This window comes from Gossypium hirsutum, chromosome D04 (genome assembly GCF_007990345.1).
Source record: "Gossypium hirsutum isolate 1008001.06 chromosome D04, Gossypium_hirsutum_v2.1, whole genome shotgun sequence".
NCBI lineage: Eukaryota > Viridiplantae > Streptophyta > Magnoliopsida > Malvales > Malvaceae > Gossypium > Gossypium hirsutum.
In genome coordinates this window covers 57,454,923-57,477,770 of record NC_053440.1, presented here as the reverse complement: position 1 = coordinate 57,477,770, position 22,848 = coordinate 57,454,923, and the positions used below count along the sequence as shown (strand labels likewise).

Below are 22,848 nucleotides of genomic sequence, written 5' to 3'. Positions count from 1 at the left end.
GCATCCATGTATGTGACGTTCTCTTCAAGCTTCTCAGTTTCACCAGAGTGTATAAGCACGATGTTTAGTGATGGTTCCATTTTTGTTGATCTATTGCACAGCTTTCTTCCTAGATAACACTAAACAAAATCTAATTAATTAGCTAGGAACAATCCAAGCTCAACAAAAAAAAAATACTTACCTATTTGTTGCTTGCCTATAATATCTTTCATTCAAGTGTGACAACTATATATAATTCCTTACTTGAACACTTTAGTGTTGCGTAAAGAACTACCGTTACATTTTTCAATTTCTTCCTTAACACATTCGCGTAGCATAATCCGCTGTAGATCGAGACACGACCTGCTGTTTCTTAGACGACCATGACACAGGATTGGACCCAAAAAATACACTGTATCCTGAAGTTGATCATTTATCATCGAAATCCAACCCCCAGTTAGCATCAGAAAACCCAACCAGAGATAATAAACCGGACCGACGAAAAGCAATCCCAAAATCAAGAGTTCCAGACAAATACCGCAATATCCTCTTAAGAGCACCCATATGAACTGTGGTAGGATTATGCATGAATTGGCAAACCCTGTTTACCGCATACGCAATATTAGGCCTAGTAATAACAACATACTGTAATGCACCAGCCAAACTCCTATACCCAGTCGGATTAGACAAAGTATCCCCGTCATCCTTAGAAATATGAGATGAACTAATCATGGGTGTATGAACACTTTTAGCATTAGACAAGCCACTACGTTTCAATATATCGTGAATGTACTTCTTTTGACCGATGTGAAGACACCCAGCGGAGGACCTAGTGACCTCAATACCCATAAAATAATTAAGACTTCCAATGTCTTTTAGAGAGAATTCATCATTCAGCAACTTCACAAACCTGTCAATAGAAGACGATAAATCACCAGTATGTCATCGACATACACAAGAACATATAGAATGGAGTCAGAGCAAGCACGAACAAACAACGACGCATCGGACTTTGAACTAACAAACCCAACTGTCAGAAGAAACGTCCTTAACTTCTCAAACCATGCGTGGGGAGCCTGACGTAGACCATATAAAGCCTTTTTTAAATGACAGCCAAGGGTTTTCCATCAAACCCAAGCTGCACATATCCCAGGGGTTGCTGCATAAATACTTCTCTATCAATATCACCATTTAAGAAAGCATTGTTGACATCAACTTGACGAAGTGACCAACCTTTAGTAACCACAATCGACAAGATAACCCTGATAGTGGCAGGTTTGACTACTGGACTAAACATTTCTTGAAAATCATAGCCCGGAACTTGAGGACAACCTTTCACAACCAGACGCGCTTTGCACCGTTCAACTGTACTGTCTGGGTTTTTCTTGACTTTGAATAACCATTTGCAGCCAATAACTTTGCGACCTGATGGCAGAGGGACAAGTTCCCAGGTACCATTATAAATCAGGGCATCATACTCAGCTTGAGCAGCAGCCTGCCACTCAGGGCTAGCAAAAGCTTCCTCAATTGTTGATGGTTTACTAACTTCAACAACAAGGACTTTAGGTTTAAAAATACCAGCCTTTGATCGAGTAGTCATGGGATGAAAATTCGTATCAGGCACAAAAATCTCTGGTTCTATAGGAACAGATGGAATTGGAACAACTGGTGTGGGAGACTGATCACCAGAATAAGAAGGAATACTATGAGAGTTAGTACTTGTTGGACTAATATCTACTTCATTTTGAGGAACCGAATACCCATTTAAAGAGGGAATACTATAAGAATTAGTACTTGTTGGACTAATATCTACTCCATTCTGAGGAGCCAAATACCCATTTAAAGAGGGAATACTATGAGAATTAGTACTTGTTGGACTAATATCTACTCCATTCTGAGGAACCGAAGATCCATTCAAAGGACTCGGGCATGCAGGATCAGTTACTGTGTTCCTATGACAAGACACATTATTCTTAAGCACAGGAAACAGGTAGGTATAGTACGCACCTCCCGAGTAGAGCGTGATAAGGACGTCGGAGAAAGAAATTGTGATTCATCAAACTCTACATGACGAGAGACAATAATTCGACCATCAGGTAAAAGACATTGATACCCCTTGTGACAAGAGCTGTATCCCAAGAACGTACACGGTTGAGACCGAAAATCTAACTTGTAACGTTGAAACTGCCGCAAATACGGATAGCAACAACACCCAAAAATACGCAAATGATCATAGGTAGGATTACGCCCATACATAACTCTATACGGAGTCTTACCATCCAGCACTAGTGTGGGAAGGTGATTTATTAAGTGAACCGCGCATGTAAACACATAAGCCCAAAATTCCATTGAAAGCCCTGCTTGAGCTAAAAGAGTGAGTCCCATTTCCACAATGTGTCTATGTTTACACTTTGCAACGCCATTTTGTTCAGAAGTATGAGGACATGTAATACGATGAATGATGCCTTGAGAAGCCAGAACTGAAGCGACCGCTCTATACTTCCCACCCCAGTCACTCTGAAACTGTTTGATAGATTTGCCGAATTGATTTTGAATGAGTTTCTGAAACTGAATGAAGCAAGTCACAGCCTGAGACTTCTGCCGAATTAAATACACCCAAGTGAACAGAGAACATATATCGATAAACGAGACATAATACTAATTTGACCCAGAAGCAACTGAGGTAGGTCCCCATAAATCCGAAACAACCAAAGAAAAGGGATCAGTATATTCAGTAGTAGGAACAGGAAACGGCAACTTATGAAACTTTCCCTTTTTACAAGCAGTACAAACATCAGTACTTATAACAACTTTATTTATGAAACTTTATTTTATCTTAACATCAATGATAAAGTAATATTATCGTATTTATATTTTACATATGTATTGAAGGATTCACAATTCCCCAAATACAGAGTAGAAAGGCAGGGCAGATGAGATACGAAGCAAAGGCAAGTCCGTGGGAAGGTTTTAAGACCACATAACTACCTGTGCTGAAAGCAGTCACCATTGCCAGCGTTGCATAGCCAAGGATCCCAGAAACAGACCGAGTTCGATATAAAACTGTTCGACGAAAAAATTTAAATTGTGATAATAGATTATCCAAAACCCCAAAGTGGATGGTGAGGGCAGAAACAGATAAAATAAAGGCCAATGCATTTGTCACAACAAATGCTTTAAACACTGCCTCATGAATCAAAAGGGGAGTGCCTTGCTCTGACCCTTTTTCACTCTGCAAACCACCTGGAACAGTTATTGCCGCTGCGAATGCGACGGTGGCTATAAGTGCTGCCACTATTAAATGAGCCTCTCTTTCCTTCTCCAAACTTTCTGCAGAAACATTTCGTATGGGAAAGCTACAAACTGGTTCCTCCGCCACTTGATCATTCTCAATTTCTTCCAACAATTCTTTGATTTGCTTCTGCCATGCCACCCACATTAGCCGATCGTATTGTAGGTTTATTAAATATGTTAATTCAAAACTTAAATATTAATAAAACCATAGCCATGGAAATGCCCCACATATATATACACACACCTGTTTATGATGATGTTTCTCAGATCGAAGTGCATTATAAACTTCTTGAGGTGTCATTCCAAAGGCATCTTCCAACTTTCTTAGATTTCTGAATGATCCATTTACAATCTCACTACCACCATACTTGAAAAGTGAACGCCCTATTGGGGAGGAAGAAACTCTAAAAGCCAGATAATGAAGTAAACTCAAACCTTTGTTGTCCACTTTTTCACAACAATCTGGACATAAAGAGAGAATCTTTGAAACTGTTACAAGATAACCTTGCCTGGCTGCCATAAGAAGGGGTGTCATCCCCCTCTTTTTATCACCTATATAAGCAGCTGATACATCCCATTTTAAAAGTTCTTTCACAACTGAGATTCTACGACTACGACCAAAGTGTGCAGCATAATGAAGAGGGGTGTGTCCATCTTCATCTCTTTCTTTTGTCAAATTCCCCTTCTTCTTTAATATTACCCTTATTGCCTCTAAATCCAAGCAAAAAAAATGTCAATAGACCTGTTTATTTATTTCAAAATTTTAATATAAAAAAGGAACTAACTCAACAACATACCTGCATCTCCAGCCATAGCTGCTGCATGCAAAGCTGTTCTACCGTGGGGGCCGCCATGACCAGTTGATTTGAATTTATCTAATAATAGAGTCAACAAGCGCCCAGATCCTCTCCTCCTAGCTGCTATGTAAAGTGGAGTCTCCTGTTTTTTGTTGGCAGAATACGGAAAATCAGGGTCTTCAAACTCCAACAATGCTTTCACCACTTCAACATTGCCACACCCTGCTGCTTCATGCAAAGCCGTGTTCGATTCCTGATCCGTAATCCTCAACATCTCCCTCACTGCATTTACTTGATCCATTCCCAGCTTCTCTAAATCTCCATCTCTAGCTTTTGCACAAGACTTGATTAGTAGTTTCACAATAGCAGAATGTCCAAACCTTGCTGCAACGTGCAAAGGAGTTTGACCTTTAGCATTCGTTTGGAGTAGCAGTGACGGACACTTGCTGAGAATTTGCTCGAAAAAATCTGATCTCTTTTCTCTTTTTATCATACTAATGAAAATACTCAAATACTGATGGAATAATACATATCCTTCGGGGAATAATATGAATAATGAGTACACAATGTCAACAGCACTCTCCTGGGTTGCCAAGTTAACATGGAGCAGGTTGTCATGGTTTGGGGTCTTTAGCGACTCAAGTTGAAGCTCTGGGTGATTATTGAATTCTTCAATTATGCCTTCTGCTGCTGCCTTGTACAACAAAGCATCCATGTAAGTGATGTTCTCTTCAGGCTCCTCAGGTTCACCGGAGGATATAAGCGCGATGTTTGTCGATGGTTCCATTTTTGTTGATCTATTGCACAGCTTTCGTCCTAGATAACACCAAACAAAATGTAATTAATTAGCTAGGAACATTCCAAGCTCAAGGAAAAAAAAAAGGTACTACAAATTCAGAAATTTACCAAATGCCTTACATATTTGTTGCTTGCCTATAATATCTTTCATTCAAGTGTGACAACTATATATAATTCCTTACTTGAACACTTTAGTGTTGCGTAAAGAACTACCGTTACATTTTTCAATTTCTTCCTTAACACATTCGCGTAGCATAATCCTCAACAATGCTATTCTTGCTATGAGCTTTAATTAAGGTAAAAGTACTATGAAGGTTTAGGGTTTAGATTGTATCTTACCTTTTCTTTTTAAAAAATGAGTAAATTAGTCATTGTTTATTAGATAAAAAAAGTAAACTGATCATTTCTATTAAAAGTTTCATCCTTTTCTATCAATAAAACGGGCATAACAAACAGAATAGTTAGATAGTTAAACATGACATGCAACGTGTCCCTCATTCTAATGTACATGGGCTAATGTTTACCAGAAGGACCAACTTGATCTTTGATCTAGTATACAATGACTAATTTACTTTTTTTTTTATAAATTAAATGGGGCAAAATGCAATACAACTTGTAGTACAAGTAAAAAAATTTAAATTAGTAAAGATAAAATTACACTTTGGCCCCCCTAAAATGATAAAAATTTGATTTAATCTTTTAAACATTATAAATATATAGGCTATTCAAATGTTAAAATTACATTTTTATTATTATAAAAATTAAAATTTAATTTCGACCCTCTAAATTTTTTTTTCCACCTTTTGCGCCTGAGTACAATTATTTTTCATTAAAAGGAATCAATATAATAAAAAATTTGGTCCAAGTAGATGGAGCTACAATTTCCCCTTTATTCTTCTTTCCCTACATTTTTCCTACACACCATTTATTCTCTTTGCAAATCATAGCTTTTGCTTTATTCAATGAGAAGATTTAATAGCAGAAGAACGTTAATGTACTCGAGATTTTTTTTTTCCAAATTGGTACATAAGTTTGGCTTCTATGTTTAATTTGGTACCCAAATATTGTCAATTCAATGCTTGAATTTCCTTTTGTCATAATTAAATGCTTAAATTTAGCTTCAATGTTTCTTTTAATACCCATTTTTTTATCTCAATTAAAATACTTATGTTTTTTTTTTACCATAGTACACATGTAAAATATTTATTAAGCTATATGAAGTCATTTGGTTTGAGTATTAAATTGAACATTAGAACCAAATTTAAAGACCAAATGGTATATTAATCCAAAAAAAATGGGTTAACCTTCCTTTGGTTCACTACACCAAAACAGGCTTTTAGCGGGTTTTTTTTTGCCTTTAGCGGCGCTTCCAATAGCGCCGCAAAAAATGCCGCTATTGACAATGCCGCAAACTTTTGCGGCGATTTTAGAAATAAATGCCGCTAAAGAACAAGACCTTTAGCGGCGCTTTTCCTACAAACGCCGCTAAATCCCCGAAAGCTCAGAAAACGGCATCGTTGGGCTTAGGTTTTTTTGCTGCGCTTTCTCAAAAACGCCGCTAAAGCCCTGGGCATTAGCGGCGCTTTCTTAAAAATGCCGCTATATCCTCGAAAGCTCAGAAAACAGCGTCGTTGGGCTTAGGTTTTTCTTGCGGCGCTTTCTCAAAAACGCCGCTAAAGCCCTAAGCATTAAAGGCGCTTTTCTAAAAACGCCGCTAAATCCCCAAAAGCTCAGAAAACGGCGTGGTTGGGCTTAGGTTTTTTTGTGGTGCTTTCTCAAAAACGCCGCTAAAGCCCTGAGCATTAGCGGCGCTTTCTTAAAAAAGCGGCTAAATCCCCGAAAGCTTAGAAAACGACGTCGTTGGGCTTAGCTTTTTTGCGGCGCTTTCTGGAAAACGCTGCTAATGCTTATTTTCAGCGGCGTTTTCCATAAAGTGCTGCTAAGGATTGATCTTTAGCGGCGTTTTTAATCCAAACGCCGCTAAAAGCCTGTTTTGGTGTAGTGGTTCCTTACAATATTTTTTTTTATTTTTATTTTCTATTATCATTTTCAAAGAAATATTTCATTTTCTAATTTTTATTTTTTTTTCAAATTGAAAAACACATTTGATAAAGATGAAAAACATGGTATTTTTTTTTCTATAATAAAATAGAAAGTGTATATTTTTTATGATTCAAACGAATGTACGAGATTTAATATTTGAAAAACTGTCAAATTTTTTTTTACATTTATATAAATTTACATTTTTATGGATTCAAACCAACATGTAAACTAATAGTATGTGTAAATATTAGCTCATTAGTTACTTACGTTAAATTTATCGGAAGTTGCATCACAAATATTGTTTTGGATGCAAAAGATAATTTCAATTAGTTGTAATTTAAATGAATAGTCCATTAACTCATGGAAACATGATAAGATATCATGTAGTCTAATGTCCAATAAGGGAAAATAACTTATCTTCGCTATCAAAATAGAATTGACTCTTAAATAGTGATATAGATAAAGAATACATTAAACTAAACACGAGATAAATTAATTTTAAATTTATTTAAAATTATTTCCCCTCTAAAATTATTACTTCAGACTCCCAACACAAAATTTTTGACTTCATTCATAAACACTTGATATACGAACATAATAGAAAATCTTGCAAACACGAGAGATTATTTAACATGGTACAAGGGAAGCCACATGTCATAAGTAATATATTTTTTTTTCTCAATCAAGAAATTATTAGTAATATCATAAAAGGACCATAACAAAAGTCCATATAGTCCAAATACATACATCACTTAGTGAAGTATTGAAAATTGAATCCAAACGTGATAGAATTTAACAAAATTTAAAAACCAAAAATTAACTTCCTCAAAGCTCTCACGAGAATTTGAACACAAGATCTAAAGGTAAACTAATTTTTTACCACTAAATCAAGAGACTCATTTTATTTTTAAAATACAAAAATTAACTTAGGACTTACGAACCACTAACCCCAAACCAACAAACCTTACTGCTCCTCGCCCCAATTTTGGAGTGTTACAATTAAATACAGAGATATGAATTTTAATTTACGAATGTAAACAACATATATTTAACAAGATAGACCCAAAATCTTCCGTAACCAATTCCCTAACCTAAATAATTTTCTCTGAATTTCTATGGTAGACCCAAAATTATCTTTTTAAAAAAGAATTTTCAAAATTTTGTTTTTAAAAGATGACTTTAAATGTGTTTGATCACACCTAGCCAAAAAATTTAATCACCACTTTTCATTTTTAAATAACATTTCATGTTTTTCTTAAACCTAGAATCCTCATATTTTTCAATTATTTGTCAAATTAATTTTTAATTATAACCGAAAATTAATTACAATATATCTTTACTATTCTTTGATATTTAGTAAATCTTACTTTACACAAATTGTGATTTTTTTTTGACCTTTTTCATAATTTTAATAAGATAGACATATCTCAAAAAAAAAAATTGAAGTAATGTTTATTCAAAGAGGTAACATTCGAACTAGAAATTGGAAGAATATTGTAATCGATGATAAAGTATATTGTCACATTTATATTTTATATATATAAGGAAGCATGCAAAATTAGCCACACACCAAAGAAAAAGGCAGGGCCGATCAGATATGAAACGATGACAAGTCCGTGGGAAGATTTTAAAACCACATAACTACCTGTGCTGAAAGCAATCACCATTGCAATCATTGCATGCCCAAGGATCCCAGAAACAAATCGAGTTCGATTTGAAACTGTTCGATGCCAAAAATTATATCTTGATAATATATTATCCATAACCCAAAGTGGATGGTGAGGGCAGAAACGGAGTATAAAAAGGCCAATGCATTTGTTACAATAAATGCTTTGAAGGCTGCCTCATGAATGAAAAGGGGAGTGCCTTGCTTTGACCTTTTGTCACTTTGCAAACCACCAAGAACAGTTATTGCCGCTGCGAATGCAAAGGTGGCAATAAGTGCTGCCACTACTAAATGAGCATTTCCCTTCTTCTCCAAGCTTTTTGCAGAGATAGTTGGCAAGCAAATGGGACAAACTAGTTCCTCCGCCACTTGATACCTTTTGTAAACACCGAATTTCGTCCAGGATCCGTGAGTAACAAGAATTGGAGTTTTAATTTGTGGATATGGGATCCAATTTTTGTTAATATTTATTAGTTTTGAATTTAATTTCACAATTTTTAAAGTCAAATGTTTATGAACTTTGGGATAATATTCGATTTGGGCCCAAATGTTTTCTTATCTGTTCATATGTGTAATAAATGTTGGACTGTGGGCCCATTTACTTCAAAATTTATAACTTTTTTATCTTTTATAATGATAAAAAATATAAAATGAAAAACCTCAAGAAAGGCCCTTGAATTTTGAATATGCTACATCTTGATCCTTACTTTTGTTTTGCTATTAAATAACCGATTCACTCATTTAATATCTTTGCTTTTAATTTATCAAAAATTTGGATCATAATTAAGTACCTAGATATGAATTTTAATTTAACAAGGTACACAAAACATATTTAATAAGGTGCCGATTTTGAGCGTCGCGAGGATGCTATGTAAACAACATTTTTTTTTTAATTTTTATCGTAGACTCAAAATTATCTTTTAAAAAAAAATTAATTTTTTATTAGGAATTGGAACAACATTGTAATCAATGATAAAGTAATATTATCATATTTATATTTTACATTTGCATTAAAGGATTCAAAATTTCCCAAATACAGAGTAAAAAGGCAGGGCAGATGAGATACGAAACAATGGCAAGTCCGTGGGAAGGTTTTAAGACCACATAACTACCTGTGCTGAAAGCAACCACCATTGCCAACGTTGCATAGCCAAGGATCCCAGAAACAGACTGAGTTCGATATAAAACTGTTTCACGAAAAAATTTAAATCCTGATAATTGATTATCCAGAACCCCAAAGTGGGTGGTGAGGGCAGAAACAGAGAAAATAAAGGCCAATGCATTTGTCACAACAAATGCTTTAAACACTGCCTCATGAATCAAAAGGGGAGTGCCTTGCTCTAACCCTTTTTCACTCTGCAAACCACCTGGAACGGTTATTGCCGCTGCGAATGTGACGGTGACTATAAGTGCTGCCACTACTAAATGAGCATCTCTTGCTTTCTCCAAGTTTTTATCTGCAGATATGTTTGGCAAGCCGATGGGATAAACTGGTTTCTCCGCGACTTCTTCATTCACAATTTCTTTTAACAATTTCACAATTTGTTCCTACCACATTAGCCGATTATATTATAGATCATTATATTATATATGTTATATAATCATAATTCAAAACACAAATATTAATAAAACCATAGCCGTAGGCATACAAATACAAATATAAATATACCTTTTTCTCTTCCTTATCATATTTACATGCATTGAAAACTTGTTGAGGTGTGATTCCACTAGTATCTTTCCAGTCCCTTAGATTTCTGACTGATCCATATTCAGTCGTGGTAGCATTATCATTCTTTAATAAAATGCGGAATCCACGAGAAAGGTCTCTAAACGCCATAAAATGAAGTAAATTCCAACCTCTTTTGTCCACTCTTTCACAACAATCTGGACAATAAGACAGAATCTTTCTTACTGTTCCAAAAAGACCTTGCCTGGCTGCCATAAGAAGGGGTGTCATCCCCCACTTTTTATCACCTATATAAGCAACAGATATATCCCATTTTAACAGCTCTTCCACAACAGCATCGTGACCCAAGTGTGCAGCATAGTGAAGAGGGGTGTGTCCATTTTCATCTGTTTCCTTTGTCAAATTCCCTTTCTTCTCTAGTATTATCCTTGTAACCCCTAAATTCAAGCCCAAAAAAAAAAAGTCAATGGTTCTATTCTCTGTTTATTTCAAACAAAAAAAAAAAAATTGGAACTTAACTTACATGGATCTCTAACCATAGCTGTTGCATGCAAAGCTGTTCTACCGTGGGGGCCACCATGAGCAGTTGATTTTGATTTATCTAATAATATACTCAGCAAGCGCCGACTTCCTCTCCTAGCTGCTAAGTAAAGTGGAGTTTCGTGGTTTATATTGGCAAAATATGGAAAATCAGGGTCTTCATGCTCCAGCAATGCTTGCACCACTTCAACATGGCCATACCGTGTTGCTATATGTAAAGCCGTATTGGATTCTTGATCCGTATGTCTGATCATCCCCCTCACTGCATTCAGTTGATCCATTCCCAGCTTCTCTAAATCTTTATAAATAACGCTTGCACAAAACATGATTAGATGTCGTACAATAGTAGAATATCCATACCTTGCTGCAACATGCAGTGGAATTTGACCTTTAGCATTTGTTTGGAGTAGCAGTGATGGACACTTGTCAAGAATTTGTAGGACAAAATCAAATCTGGTACGTTGCCAGATACGCTCAGGGGTTGACAAGTTAACATGGAGCACGTTGTCATGGTTTGGGGTCTTCAGCGACTCAAGTTCAGGCCCCTGGTAATTATTGAATTCTTCAATTTTGCCTACTGCTGCAGCTTTATACAATGAAGCATCCATGCAAGTGATGTTCTCTGCAGGCTTCTCAGGTTCACCGGAGGAAATAACAATGTCGTTTAACGATGGTCCCATATTTGTTGATCTATTGCACAGCTTTCTTCCTTGAAAACACCAATTAATATTCAATTACCGTGGAACATTCAAAGATAAACGAAAAAAAGATTACAAATTAAGAAAAATTACAAAATGCCTTACTTATTCCAAGACACCTTGTGGCTTATCAAGACAAGTGACACATATATATAGCTTGAAATCTTTGAGATTGCCCATGAAGGCATGGAGATTGTAACCCCCTAACTAATTTAACTTTGTTTCTGTGAGTTTGATCATAAACGGACCAAAACAGTAAAACACTACTAAAATATAATTGAAAGACTTAATTGTAACGAAATGGAAAGCAAATCCCTAAAACAACGTTGCATTATTAAATTCTAATTATGGAGGCACATGGTGAGTTTTAATTTTTTCACATTTTTATTAATTAATATTAACCTTTCAAGGCAAGCAGCACATTCCCATATTCATATTATAATATAAGATGAGATCACATGGAACACTCATTAACTAATTAATTAATTAGTATTTTAAAAAGTCTTTGACTTTTTTATAATTATAAATATTATTTAATGATACTTAAACTACAATATAACAGCGTAAGTGTTTTGTTTAATTTCATATTTATTTCTGATTTTAGTTTTATCTATTTAAATTTAGATATATTTTAATTATGAAGTTGATTGTATTTATGATGTCAATTTTGATTATTGATTATTTCAATGCATTATGTCCATCCAAAATTTGATGATGTTAGTTATTATTGAGTGATTTAGACTAAACCCTAGATTTTCTTTTCACCCTTCCAACAATGAAAATCCCTAAGATTTACCACATTTTCAACAAAACAAATGATAAATTATATAAGTTCTTTTTCGTGTTTTTCTTTAAAGGAGAGAATTGAATACTCATTTATTTATATGTATGTATTTTATAACTTTTATAATTTTGTATGTATTTTTATCGAAACAAATTTTAAATATCTTTTTTATTTTTTAAATTTTTAAGAATTGAGATCAATTGACATAATATGTAAAGTTAAGGGTTAAATTTGTTTTTTTTTTAAAATTAGGTCTAAATTAATAGAATCTATAAACATTAAAGAGCTAACTTTATTATTATACCAATAAAAACAAAACTGCATTAACATTCTATTAATGATTTAACGGAAAAGTGACCAAAATATCAACAACCGATAAGTGATTAACATATAATTTTTTAAATCTGAATGAACAAAACAGAAATACGCTACTAAAATGTTATTGAATGACTTAATTGTAAGGAAATGGAAAGCAAATGGCCTTAAAACAAAGTTGCATTATTAGATTTTAATTAATTAATGAAGCTATTAAAAATCAGTCCACCTTTCAAGAAAAATAATGTTTCAAATATTTATTAATTAATTATACAACTAATTTTAACCTTTCCAGGCAAGTAGCACATGCATATTATAATATATATAACATGAGATCAAATGCAACACTCATTAACTAATTAAATAATTAGTATTTTAAAAAGACTTTGACTTTTTTATATTTATAAATATTATTTAATGATACTTAAACTATTGTATAACAAAGTCAATGTTTTGTTTAATTTTATATTTCTTTCTGATTTTAGTTTAAGCATCCGATGCTATTTAAATTTATTTTATTATTTTAAGTTTAGATTATGATTATTTCAATACATTACATAATAACAAACCCTAATGTATGATATCTGCTACTTTGATAGACTAATTTGAGTATTTAGAAGTTGATATGTATGTTTGACTATTTCATAATAACATGTATGATATTTGTATATGAGCATGCGGGACATGTTAGTTCTGTTATATTTGTTATCTGTTATCTGTATCTATGTATGGGGTGGGATTTGTATATGTGGAGGAAGTATTCTGTGAGGTGACATTTCACCGATATACTGGCAGCTTGACTGCATACTATTCTTGATAAGTGTTGTAAAGACACTATGTGGTGTGTAGGGATGAGTGGGTGTTTTATACCCCATATGGTGTGTTGGGATGGTCAGCGATGGTGTGTAGAGGATGGGGGTAGGACTTTGGATATCTGTATGTTTCTAATAATCCGATTATGATATTATATGATTCTGTTAATGACTTATGCCCGTATCTGATTTGCTACATGAGAAATCTGAGTTTATGTGTATGCATGTCTCTGTTAAGTTACACATTGAGTTTTTGAAAACTCACATTTGTTTGTCTACTCTATTCAGGTAATCTTCAGACATAGGCAGGTCGGTGCAACGGAAGCTCAGCGATGACCACTAGTATGGAAACTATCCTTTAATTATTGGTTTTATTTTAATTTATGGTTTTTCTTGAGAGTTTTGTAATTTTGGGACTCTCCGAACTTTTTGATTTCTTTTGGTTTTTGTTGTTGTTTTTGGTTTGATTATGTTTTCTGCAACGCACAACAAACAATTTTTCGTAAATAATGGTTTTATGCAAACAAACGTTTTGGAAAACACAAACTTGGTTTTCGACATATAATGACACTTAAGATTTCTGTCGCGAATTAAGTTTTTCTTAAAGAACAAACTATCAACGGTTTTAGTAAAGACAATGTTAAATGGATATGTTTTATACAATAAGGACTCTTTTCTAGTAAGATACCATACGAGGTTTTTTTTTATCATGTAAAGATCGGTTTCAAAACCCTTCTTCGTAACATTCTAGATTCAGCCATAACGTTCAGGCGAGGTTTAGGGGTGTTATAGAGATTGTGAAGCAATCTAAATTACAAATGCTCATAACAAGGTTTAAAACTCTAAAAATGGAGGATAATGAAACAATTGACAAGTTCTATGCCAAATTGTGTGATTTGATCTTTTCTAAAGAAATTCAACATCAAAGTCACAATCATTGGAGAAGCCAAAGATATTGATAATATGTGAATTGATGAATCAATTGGATTTCTACAAACCTATGAGATCAATCTAGATTAAATAAAAAGAAAATTGAAGTAGAGAAAAAAAGAGTGTTTCCTTACAAGTGACAGAAGTAATGTCCACTAATCATAACACTACTATAGAAGAGTTGCAATGGTAGATAACCTTTTTATCTTGAAACTTAAACAAAGTTTTTAAATACAGGTCAAAATGAAGCCAAAGGTTTAAGAAGTTCAAAAATGCTCAACAAGAAGATCCAAGAGAGTTGTTAGACTGTCGAGACCTATAAAAATAAAATCAATTTGAACATATAAATTAATAGAAAACAAGAAGCAAAATTATATCCACATATATAGATATTAGTGATAATTATATTCCTTAAGTAAGAACCACTAAGGTAAATAAAAAAAGGGTTTTATAAAATAAAAAAACTAAATTTAAATTAAAAGCTGAATCAAAGAAAGTAATAATTAAAAATTTTAGGAAATTCAATGTTGAAAGGTTTTACCCAAAGGTAAAATCTACAATTGATTTTGTAAGTTCGATCATCGATATAATGATATCTTCAATGTGTTTAATAAATTAGTTCTAGTTGATGACTCAATAGTAATAAACTTGAGCAATTGTAATTATAACAGAAGATGCATGAATATCAAAGAACAAAAAAGAATTAAAGTGCAAATCATGTCTCATAAATTTATTGAATCAAACTTTGATTGACCTTAAACTAGAAAAAAAATTTAAAAACTCATAAAGAAAATAAAACGCAAAAACAAAATAAAGCTAAGGTGACTATGTCTAGGTCTCTCCTCAAGTTTTAACCTAATAATGTATGTTTATAAGGCAAAGATAATATAATAGAGAAAATACAAAAAATTATCTATTTACATAAAGCAGATTTTTTCAAGATTTCTTAGCAACTTTCACGTCAAACTTCCAGGCTATTTTTAGATGCGTTCATGAGGTTTTGGTGCTTGATTTGTGAAATAATTTTAATTAGATGCTATATTATGGGCTCAAAATAGAGATTTGTAGTTTAAGTTATGGTCGAAATGCTAAAGTTACAATATTGAAAGTCCAAATCGCAAAAACTTTAAATTTTTTTTTTAATCTCATTGTCTTTGGTTTTGCATGCAAGTATTGGAGGAAGAAATGTTGAGAATATTTCAAAATAATATTGGTGGGATGTTTAGAAAATCTTGGTAGTATCTTGGTAGTTTCAGATTTTCTAGTTTGACTAAATAATTTGTTAGCTATTTTTATCTTAAGTTAGTTTTCATGTAAGCCTATAAATATAGGCATTTATTCTTTGTTTTTTACTCATTCAGAATTCATTAATAAGAGAGCAACTTTCCTACATATTATTCTATCTTTCTCACGTTTTATTCTCCAACAATTTTGGCATCGGAGCTAGGTTGGATCCTTTAGGCAATTGAGTGAAAGTGAGGTTTGGGTCCATTAGGGTCTTTGGGAAACACGAGAGAAAAGAGTGAGTGTTTTTGGAATGGCATCAGCTGGTTTTTCTTCCTCTCAACCACTCATACCCATTTTCAATGGTGAGAAATATGAGTGGTGGAGCATCAAGGTGAGGACATTGCTCAAATCGCAAGAGCTATGGGACTTGGTAGAGTACGGGTTCGTTGACATACTTGAACCTGATGAAGAAGAAGATAGGAGGTTGAAAGAAGTCAGGAAAAATGATGCTAAGGCATTGTTCATTATCCAGCAAGCAGTTCATGACTCTATTTTCTCTCGAATTGCAGCAGCAACCACATCGAATGAAGCATGGTCAATCTTGCAGAAAGAATATCAAGGTGATTCAAGAGTCATAGTAGTGAAATTACAATCACTACGACGTGATTTTGAGACCTTAATGATGAAGAATGGTGAATCAATTGCTGATTTTTTGTCACGAACAAGGACAATAGTCGGTCAATTGCGCTCCTATGGTGAGAAAATTTCAGACGAGACAATTGTAGCAAAAGTCTTGCGAAGCTTAACGACAAAATTTGATCATGTTGTGGCTGCTATAGAAGAGTCCAAAGATCTGTCAGTTCTTTCCGTTGATGAACTGATGGGATCTCTTCAATCTCATGAGGCGAGAATCAATAGATCAGCAGAAAGGAGTGAAGAGAAGAGTGAAGAGAAGGCATTTCAAGTGAAAGGTGACAATAACCGTTCAACAAATAGAGGACGAGGAAGAGGAGGATTTCGTAGAGGTCGTAGCGGTGGCTATAGCAGAAGCAGAGGCAAAGGAAGGTATGATGGACAAAGGCAATCGAATGAGCAAGGTAACACAAAAAATGGCATTCAATGTTACCATTGCAATAGATATGGGCATGTAAAAGCTGATTGTTGGTATAAAGATCAAAAAATGAATTTTGCATCAGAAAGTGAGGAAGAAAACAAGCTTTTTATGGCTTGTATTGATACTAACCATAAGTCAAGTGATTGGTGGTTTGTGGACAGCGGTTGTTCGAATCACATGACGGGTACCAAATCCTTATTCAAGGAGCTCGACGAGTCACAAAAGCTAAAGGTGCAACTTGGAAACAAAAGGGAGATGCAAGTTGAAGGAAAAGGCACTGTGGAAATCGTTAATAGCCATGGAGAAGGAAAAATGTTGGACAATGTTCAGTTTGTTCCTGATTTAGGATACAATTTATTGAGTGTTGGACAACTAATGGCTGGTGGATATGCTGTCGTATTTGATGATGATGCATGTATCATCAAAAACAAAAAATCAGGCAAACGAGTCCATGTCAACATGACACCAAACAAGATGTTTCCGTTGGATGTTTCAAACATGGAGAACTTTGTTCTTGCTGCAAATACAAAGGATGACTCGAAGCTATGGCATTTGAGGTATGGTCATCTCAATATTAAAGGCCTGAAATTACTGAGTGATAAAGGTATGGTTTTTGGACTACCGAAAATTGTCTCTCTTGATTTATGTGAGGGGTGCATTTATGGAAAGCAAACTAGGAAGCCATTTCCTGTTGGAAAAGCATGGAGAGCTACTGAATGTTTAGAATTAATTCATGCTGATCTATGTGGTCCTATGCAAACCGAGTCCTTGGGTGGGAGCCGTTACTTCTTGCTGTTTACTGATGATTATAGTCGCATGAGCTGGGTGTATTTTTTGGAAAACAAGTCAGAAACTTTTGAAAAGTTCCAGAAATTCAAGGTTATGGTGGAGAATCAAAGTGGCTGCCATATCAAAGTTCTTCGCACAGATCGAGGTGGAGAGTTCATGTCCAAAGAGTTTAATATGTTTTGTGAGGACAGTGGCATCCATAGGGAGTTAACAATTCCTTACACTCCTGAGCAGAACGGTGTCGCTGAGCGGAAGAACCGAACTGTTGTGGAGATGGCAAGAAGCATGTTACAAGCGAAGGGACTCTCAAATCAGTTTTGGGCGGAAGTTGTGGCAACATCTGTCTATCTACTGAATCTCTCACCAACAAGGGCTGTCATGAACAAAACTCCATATGAAGCTTGGTGTGGTAGGAAACCTAATGTAAGTCATTTAAGAATTTTTGGGTGTGTTGCATACGCTTTATTAAATTCTCATGCTCGTAAAAATCTTGATGAAAAGTCTGAAAAATGCATTTTCATTGGTTATTGTACTCAATCCAAAGCATATAGATTGTATAACCCTCATAGTGGAAAATTTACAAGTAGAAGAGATGTAGTGTTTGATGAAAATGCAAGCTGGGATATGAGTGTAGAACAGGTACAACAGGAGATTTCTTTTCCCATCAAAGATTCTATAGATAAAAAGGAGGAGCCTGCACCAGCAATATCTACAACACTTGAAGAATCTTCTGACGAGCCAATTCCACTAAGGAGATCAACAAGGGTCAAAAAGCCAAATCTGAAATATGCTGATGACACTTATGCATCCTGCCAATTTTCCCTAGCCGTTTCAGATCCTCAGTATTATGAAGAAGCTGCTGATAAGGAAGAATGGAAAAAGGCAATGATGGAGGAGATACAATCCATCGAAAAGAATAGAACTTGGGAGATGGTCGACTTGCCGGAAGATAAAAATGCAATTGGTTTGAAGTGGGTGTTCAAGACAAAATTCGGTGCAGATGGAAGCATCCAAAAGCACAAAGCTCGTCTTGGAGCGAAAGGTTATGCACAGCAATATGGTATTGATTTCGAAGAAACTTTCTCTCCAGTAGCTCGGTTCGAAACGGTGAGGCTTGTTCTAGCAATAGCTGCACAATTGCAATGGCCTGTTTACCAGTTTGATGTCAAATCAGCGTTCCTCAATGGAGATCTACAAGAGGAAGTTTACGTAACACAACCAGAAGGTTTCATAGAGAAGGGAAATGAAACAAAAGTTTACAAGCTGAAAAAGGCGTTGTACGGATTGAAGCAGGCCCCTCGAGCATGGTACAACAAGATCGATGGGTATTTTTAGAAGAAAGGGTACATGAGAAGTGAGAACGAGCCCACCTTGTACGTGAAAAAGGAAGGTAAAAATGATTTCATCATTGTTTGTCTTTACGTTGATGATATCATTTATACTAGTTCCTCTAACTTACTTGTTGATGAATTTAAGTCTCAAATGATGAATGAATTAGAGATGTCCGATATGGGTTTATTACATTATTTCCTCGGTCTTGAAATTCATCAAGCTGATGATGGAATTTTTATCTCACAAAGGAAATATGCCAAGGATCTTCTCAGTAAATTTAGTATGCTTAATTGCAAGCCTGCAGCTACACCCATGAATATCAATGAAAAATTGCAGCAAGAGGATGGAGAAGAAATGGTAGATGCAAGGAGGTTTAGAAGCTTGGTTGGAGGTTTAATCTATTTGACTCACACTAGACCCGATATTGCATTTCCTGTTGGTGTTATTTCCAGGTTTATGCAGCAACCTTCAAAGGTTCATTATGGAGCAGCAAAACGAGTCTTGCGATACATTGCTGGAACTTCGGAGTATGGCATATGGTACTCAAAAACTTTAGATTTCAGATTGTGTGGGTTCACAGACAGTGATTGGGCAAGTTCTCTAGATGATAGAAGAAGTGTATCAGCATTTGTTTTTACTCTAGGTTCTGGGGTGATCACATGGAGTTCTAAGAAGCAAGCTACAACAGCATTGTCAACCTCAGAGGCTGAATATGTAGCAGCAACTGCAACAGCTTGTCAAGCCATTTGGCTAAGGAGAATGTTAACCGATCTCCAACAAGAGCAGAAATGTGCAACTACCATATTTGTGACAACAAATCCACTATCTCTATGACAAAGAATCCAACATTTCATAGTAGAACAAAGCACATAGATATTCGTTATCATTTCATTCGAGATTTGGTAGCAAAAGAGGAGATATCTTTGGAATATTGCAACACTGAAGAGCAGCTGGCAGATATGTTAACAAAAGCATTATCAAAAGAGAAGTTTTGCTATTTTAGAAGTTTACTTGGTGTCTGCAACTTTGAATTAAGGGGAAGTGTTGAGAATAATTCAAAATAATATTGGTGGGATGTTTAGAAAATCTTGGTAGTATCTTGGTAGTTTCAGATTTTCTAGTTTGACTAAATAATTTGTTAGCTATTTTTATCTTAAGTTAGTTTTCATGTAAGCCTATAAATATAGGCATTTATTCTTTGTTTTTTACTCATTCAGAATTCATTAATAAGAGAGCAACTTTCCTACATATTATTCTATCTTTCTCACGTTTTATTCTCCAACAAGAAATTAATTCATGACTAAGAATAGTTTACTACTTTATATTAATTACAAATATTATAAGATTGAATCTAATTCAAAGGTTAGGTAAGTTTAGGTTATTTTGAATACATAAAATTTTAATTTAATTATAAAATATTAAATAAAATTATATAACGTGCGAAAACAAAGTTGTTAAACATCATTAAATTACTAAATTATTAGAAAAAGAATCAAAATTATCAAAATTACAGGGCATGCATATTATAATGCAACTAATTTTTAATTATAACCGAGAGTTAATTACATCATCTTTATTATTCTTTGATATTTAATAAATTTTACTTTATTTGAAATTGTATGTCTAGCAACTAATAATTTTATATTAATTACAATTAAATGGAGATTATTAATATTAAAGTAATATTTCTTCAAAGAGGTAACATTGACATTAGGAATTGGAAAAATATTGTAATCAACGATGAAATAATATCTTAGTAATATAGTAATCAAAAATAGTCAAATGCAGAACGAAAAAGAAGGCAGGGCATATGAGATATGAAACAATGGCAAGTCCGTGGGAAGGTTTTAAGACCACATAACTGCCTGTGCTGAAAGCAATCATCATCGCGAGCGTTGCATAGCCAAGAAGCCCAGAAACAGACCGAGTTCGATATAAAACTGTTTGACGCCAAAATTTAAATCTTGATAATAGAATATCCAGAACCCCAAAGTAGATGAAGAGGGCAGAAACAGAGAAAATAAAGGCCAATGCGTTTGTTACAACAAATACTTTAAAGGCTGCCTCATGAATCAAAAAGGGAGTGCCTTGCTTTGACCCTTTTTCACTCTCCAAACCACCAGGAACAGTTATTGCCGCTGCGAAGGTGACGGTGGCTATAAGTGCTGCCACTATTAAATGAGTATTTCTTATAGCCTCCAATCTTTCTGTAGAAACATTTGGTAAGCGAAAGTGACGAACGGGTTCCTCTGCCACTTGATCGTTCTCCAATTCTTCCAACAATTCTTTGATTTGCTTCTGTCATGCCACCCACATTAACCGGTTGTATTGTAGGTTTATTGAATATGTTAATTCAAAACTTAAATATTAATAAAACCATAGCCATGGAAATGCAATATATATACACACACCTGTTTTTGATGTTGTTTCTTAGATCGAAGTGTATTATGAGCTTCCTGAGGTGTGATTCCAAAGGCACCTTCCAACTCCATTAGATTTCTAACTGATCCATATACAATCTCAGCACCACCACGCTTGAAAATAGAACTCCCTAGTGGGAAGACAGAGTCTCTAAAAGCCATATAATGAAGTAAATTCAAACCTATTTTGTCCACTTTTTCACAACAATCTGGACATAAAGAGAGAATCTTTGAACATGTTCCACCATAACCTTGCCTGGCTGCCATAAGAAGGGGTGTCATCCCCCTCTTTTTATCACCTATGTAGGCAGCTGAAACATCCCTTTTTAACAGTTCTTCCACAACTGATAATCTAGAACCCAAGTGTGCAGCATAATGAAGAGGGGTGTGTCCATCTTCATCTCTTTCTTTTGTCAAATTCCCCTTCTTCTCTAATATTATCCTTATTGCCTCTAAATCCAAGCAAAAAAAATGCCAATAGACCTGTTCTTTATTTATTTCAAAATTTTTTTTAAAAAAATTGGAACCAACTCAACAACATACCTGCATCTCCAGCCATAGCTGCTGCATGCAAAGCTGTTCTACCGTGGGGGCCGCCATGAGCTGTTGATTTTGATTTATCTAATAGTATACTCAGCATGCCTCCGTCTCCTCTCCTAGCAGCTATGTAAAGTGGAGTCTCCTGTTTTTTATTGGCAGAATACGGAAAATCAGGTTCTTCAAACTCCAACAATGCTTTTACCACTTCAACATTGCCACATCGTGCTGCTTCATGTAAAGCCGTGTTGGATTCCTGATCCCTAATCCTCAGCATCCCCCTCACTGCATTTACTTCATCCATTCCCAGCTTCTCTAAATCTCCATCTCTAGCTTTTGCACAAGACTTGATTAGAAGTTTCACAATAGCAGAATGACCATACCTTGCTGCAACGTGCAAAGGAGTTTGGCCTTTAGCATTCGTTTGGAGTAGCATTGACGGACACTTGCTGAGAATTTGTTCGATAAAATCTGATCTTTTTTCTCCTCTTATAATAGTAATTAAATCACGCATAGGCGGAGAGAAGCATCCATATAGTACGGGGAAGAATTTGATTATTGAGAGAAATATGTTAAAAAGCAAGGTAGCATTCTCCTGGGTTGCCAAGTTAAGATGGAGCACGTTGTCATGGTTTGGGGTCTTTAGCGACTCAAGCTGAGGCCCCTGCTTATTATTGAATTCTTCAATGTTGCCTTCTACTGCTGCCTTATACAGCGAAGCATCCATGTGAGTGATGTTCTGTTCAGGCTCTTCAGGTCCCATTTTTGTTGATCTATTTCTTCCTGGATAACACCAAACAAAATTGAATTAATTAGCTTGAAACATTCGAAGCTCAAGAAAAAAGTACTGCAAAATCAGAAATTTACCGAATGCCATACCAGTTAGTTACTTGCTTGCAAATCCTGCATTCAAGTCAACTACTGGCAACCATATATGGTTGAACACTTTAGTAATAATAATAGTGATATATTGGGTTAGAAGTGAGGTCAATAAAGTAGGAGGTTTTTTATGGTGAAATTTGGTTTTAAGGAAACTGCAAAGAAGGAGAAGAATTAAAGAAAATAATGGAAGAAAATGGGGTCTAG

General features: G+C 34.8%; 3 protein-coding genes across 4 annotated transcripts; all 3 read right to left on the bottom strand.

The window, feature by feature from the left end:
* Positions 1–2,752: 2,752 nt before the first annotated feature.
* Positions 2,753–5,004, bottom strand: LOC107911536 (ankyrin repeat-containing protein ITN1). The gene is made up of 4 exons (XM_016839368.2): positions 4,977–5,004; positions 4,071–4,886; positions 3,518–3,984; positions 2,753–3,400 (listed from the first exon to the last, which is right to left on the bottom strand). The coding sequence occupies exons 2-4, from the start codon at positions 4,855–4,857 to the stop codon at positions 2,855–2,857; spliced, it is 1,800 nt and encodes a 599-aa protein (XP_016694857.1). The 5' UTR covers positions 4,858–4,886; positions 4,977–5,004; the 3' UTR covers positions 2,753–2,854.
* A 4,531-nt stretch (positions 5,005–9,535) lies between these two features.
* On the bottom strand, positions 9,536–11,607 carry LOC107911537 (ankyrin-3). The gene is made up of 3 exons (XM_016839370.1): positions 10,788–11,607; positions 10,247–10,701; positions 9,536–10,125 (listed from the first exon to the last, which is right to left on the bottom strand). Exons 1-3 carry the CDS (start codon positions 11,482–11,484, stop codon positions 9,577–9,579), a joined length of 1,701 nt encoding a protein of 566 aa, XP_016694859.1. The 5' UTR covers positions 11,485–11,607; the 3' UTR covers positions 9,536–9,576.
* Positions 11,608–20,475: 8,868 nt separating this feature from the next.
* On the bottom strand, positions 20,476–22,848 carry LOC107911533 (ankyrin repeat-containing protein ITN1). Of its 2 annotated transcripts, none has more exons than XM_041091060.1 (4): positions 22,630–22,848; positions 21,769–22,545; positions 21,217–21,677; positions 20,476–21,103 (listed from the first exon to the last, which is right to left on the bottom strand). In XM_041091060.1, the coding sequence occupies exons 1-4, from the start codon at positions 22,637–22,639 to the stop codon at positions 20,540–20,542; spliced, it is 1,812 nt and encodes a 603-aa protein (XP_040946994.1). In that variant the 5' UTR covers positions 22,640–22,848; the 3' UTR covers positions 20,476–20,539. The 2 variants fall into 2 exon arrangements, with proteins under 2 accessions (XP_040946994.1, XP_016694855.2); XM_016839366.2 differs by having other exon boundaries at positions 22,642–22,847.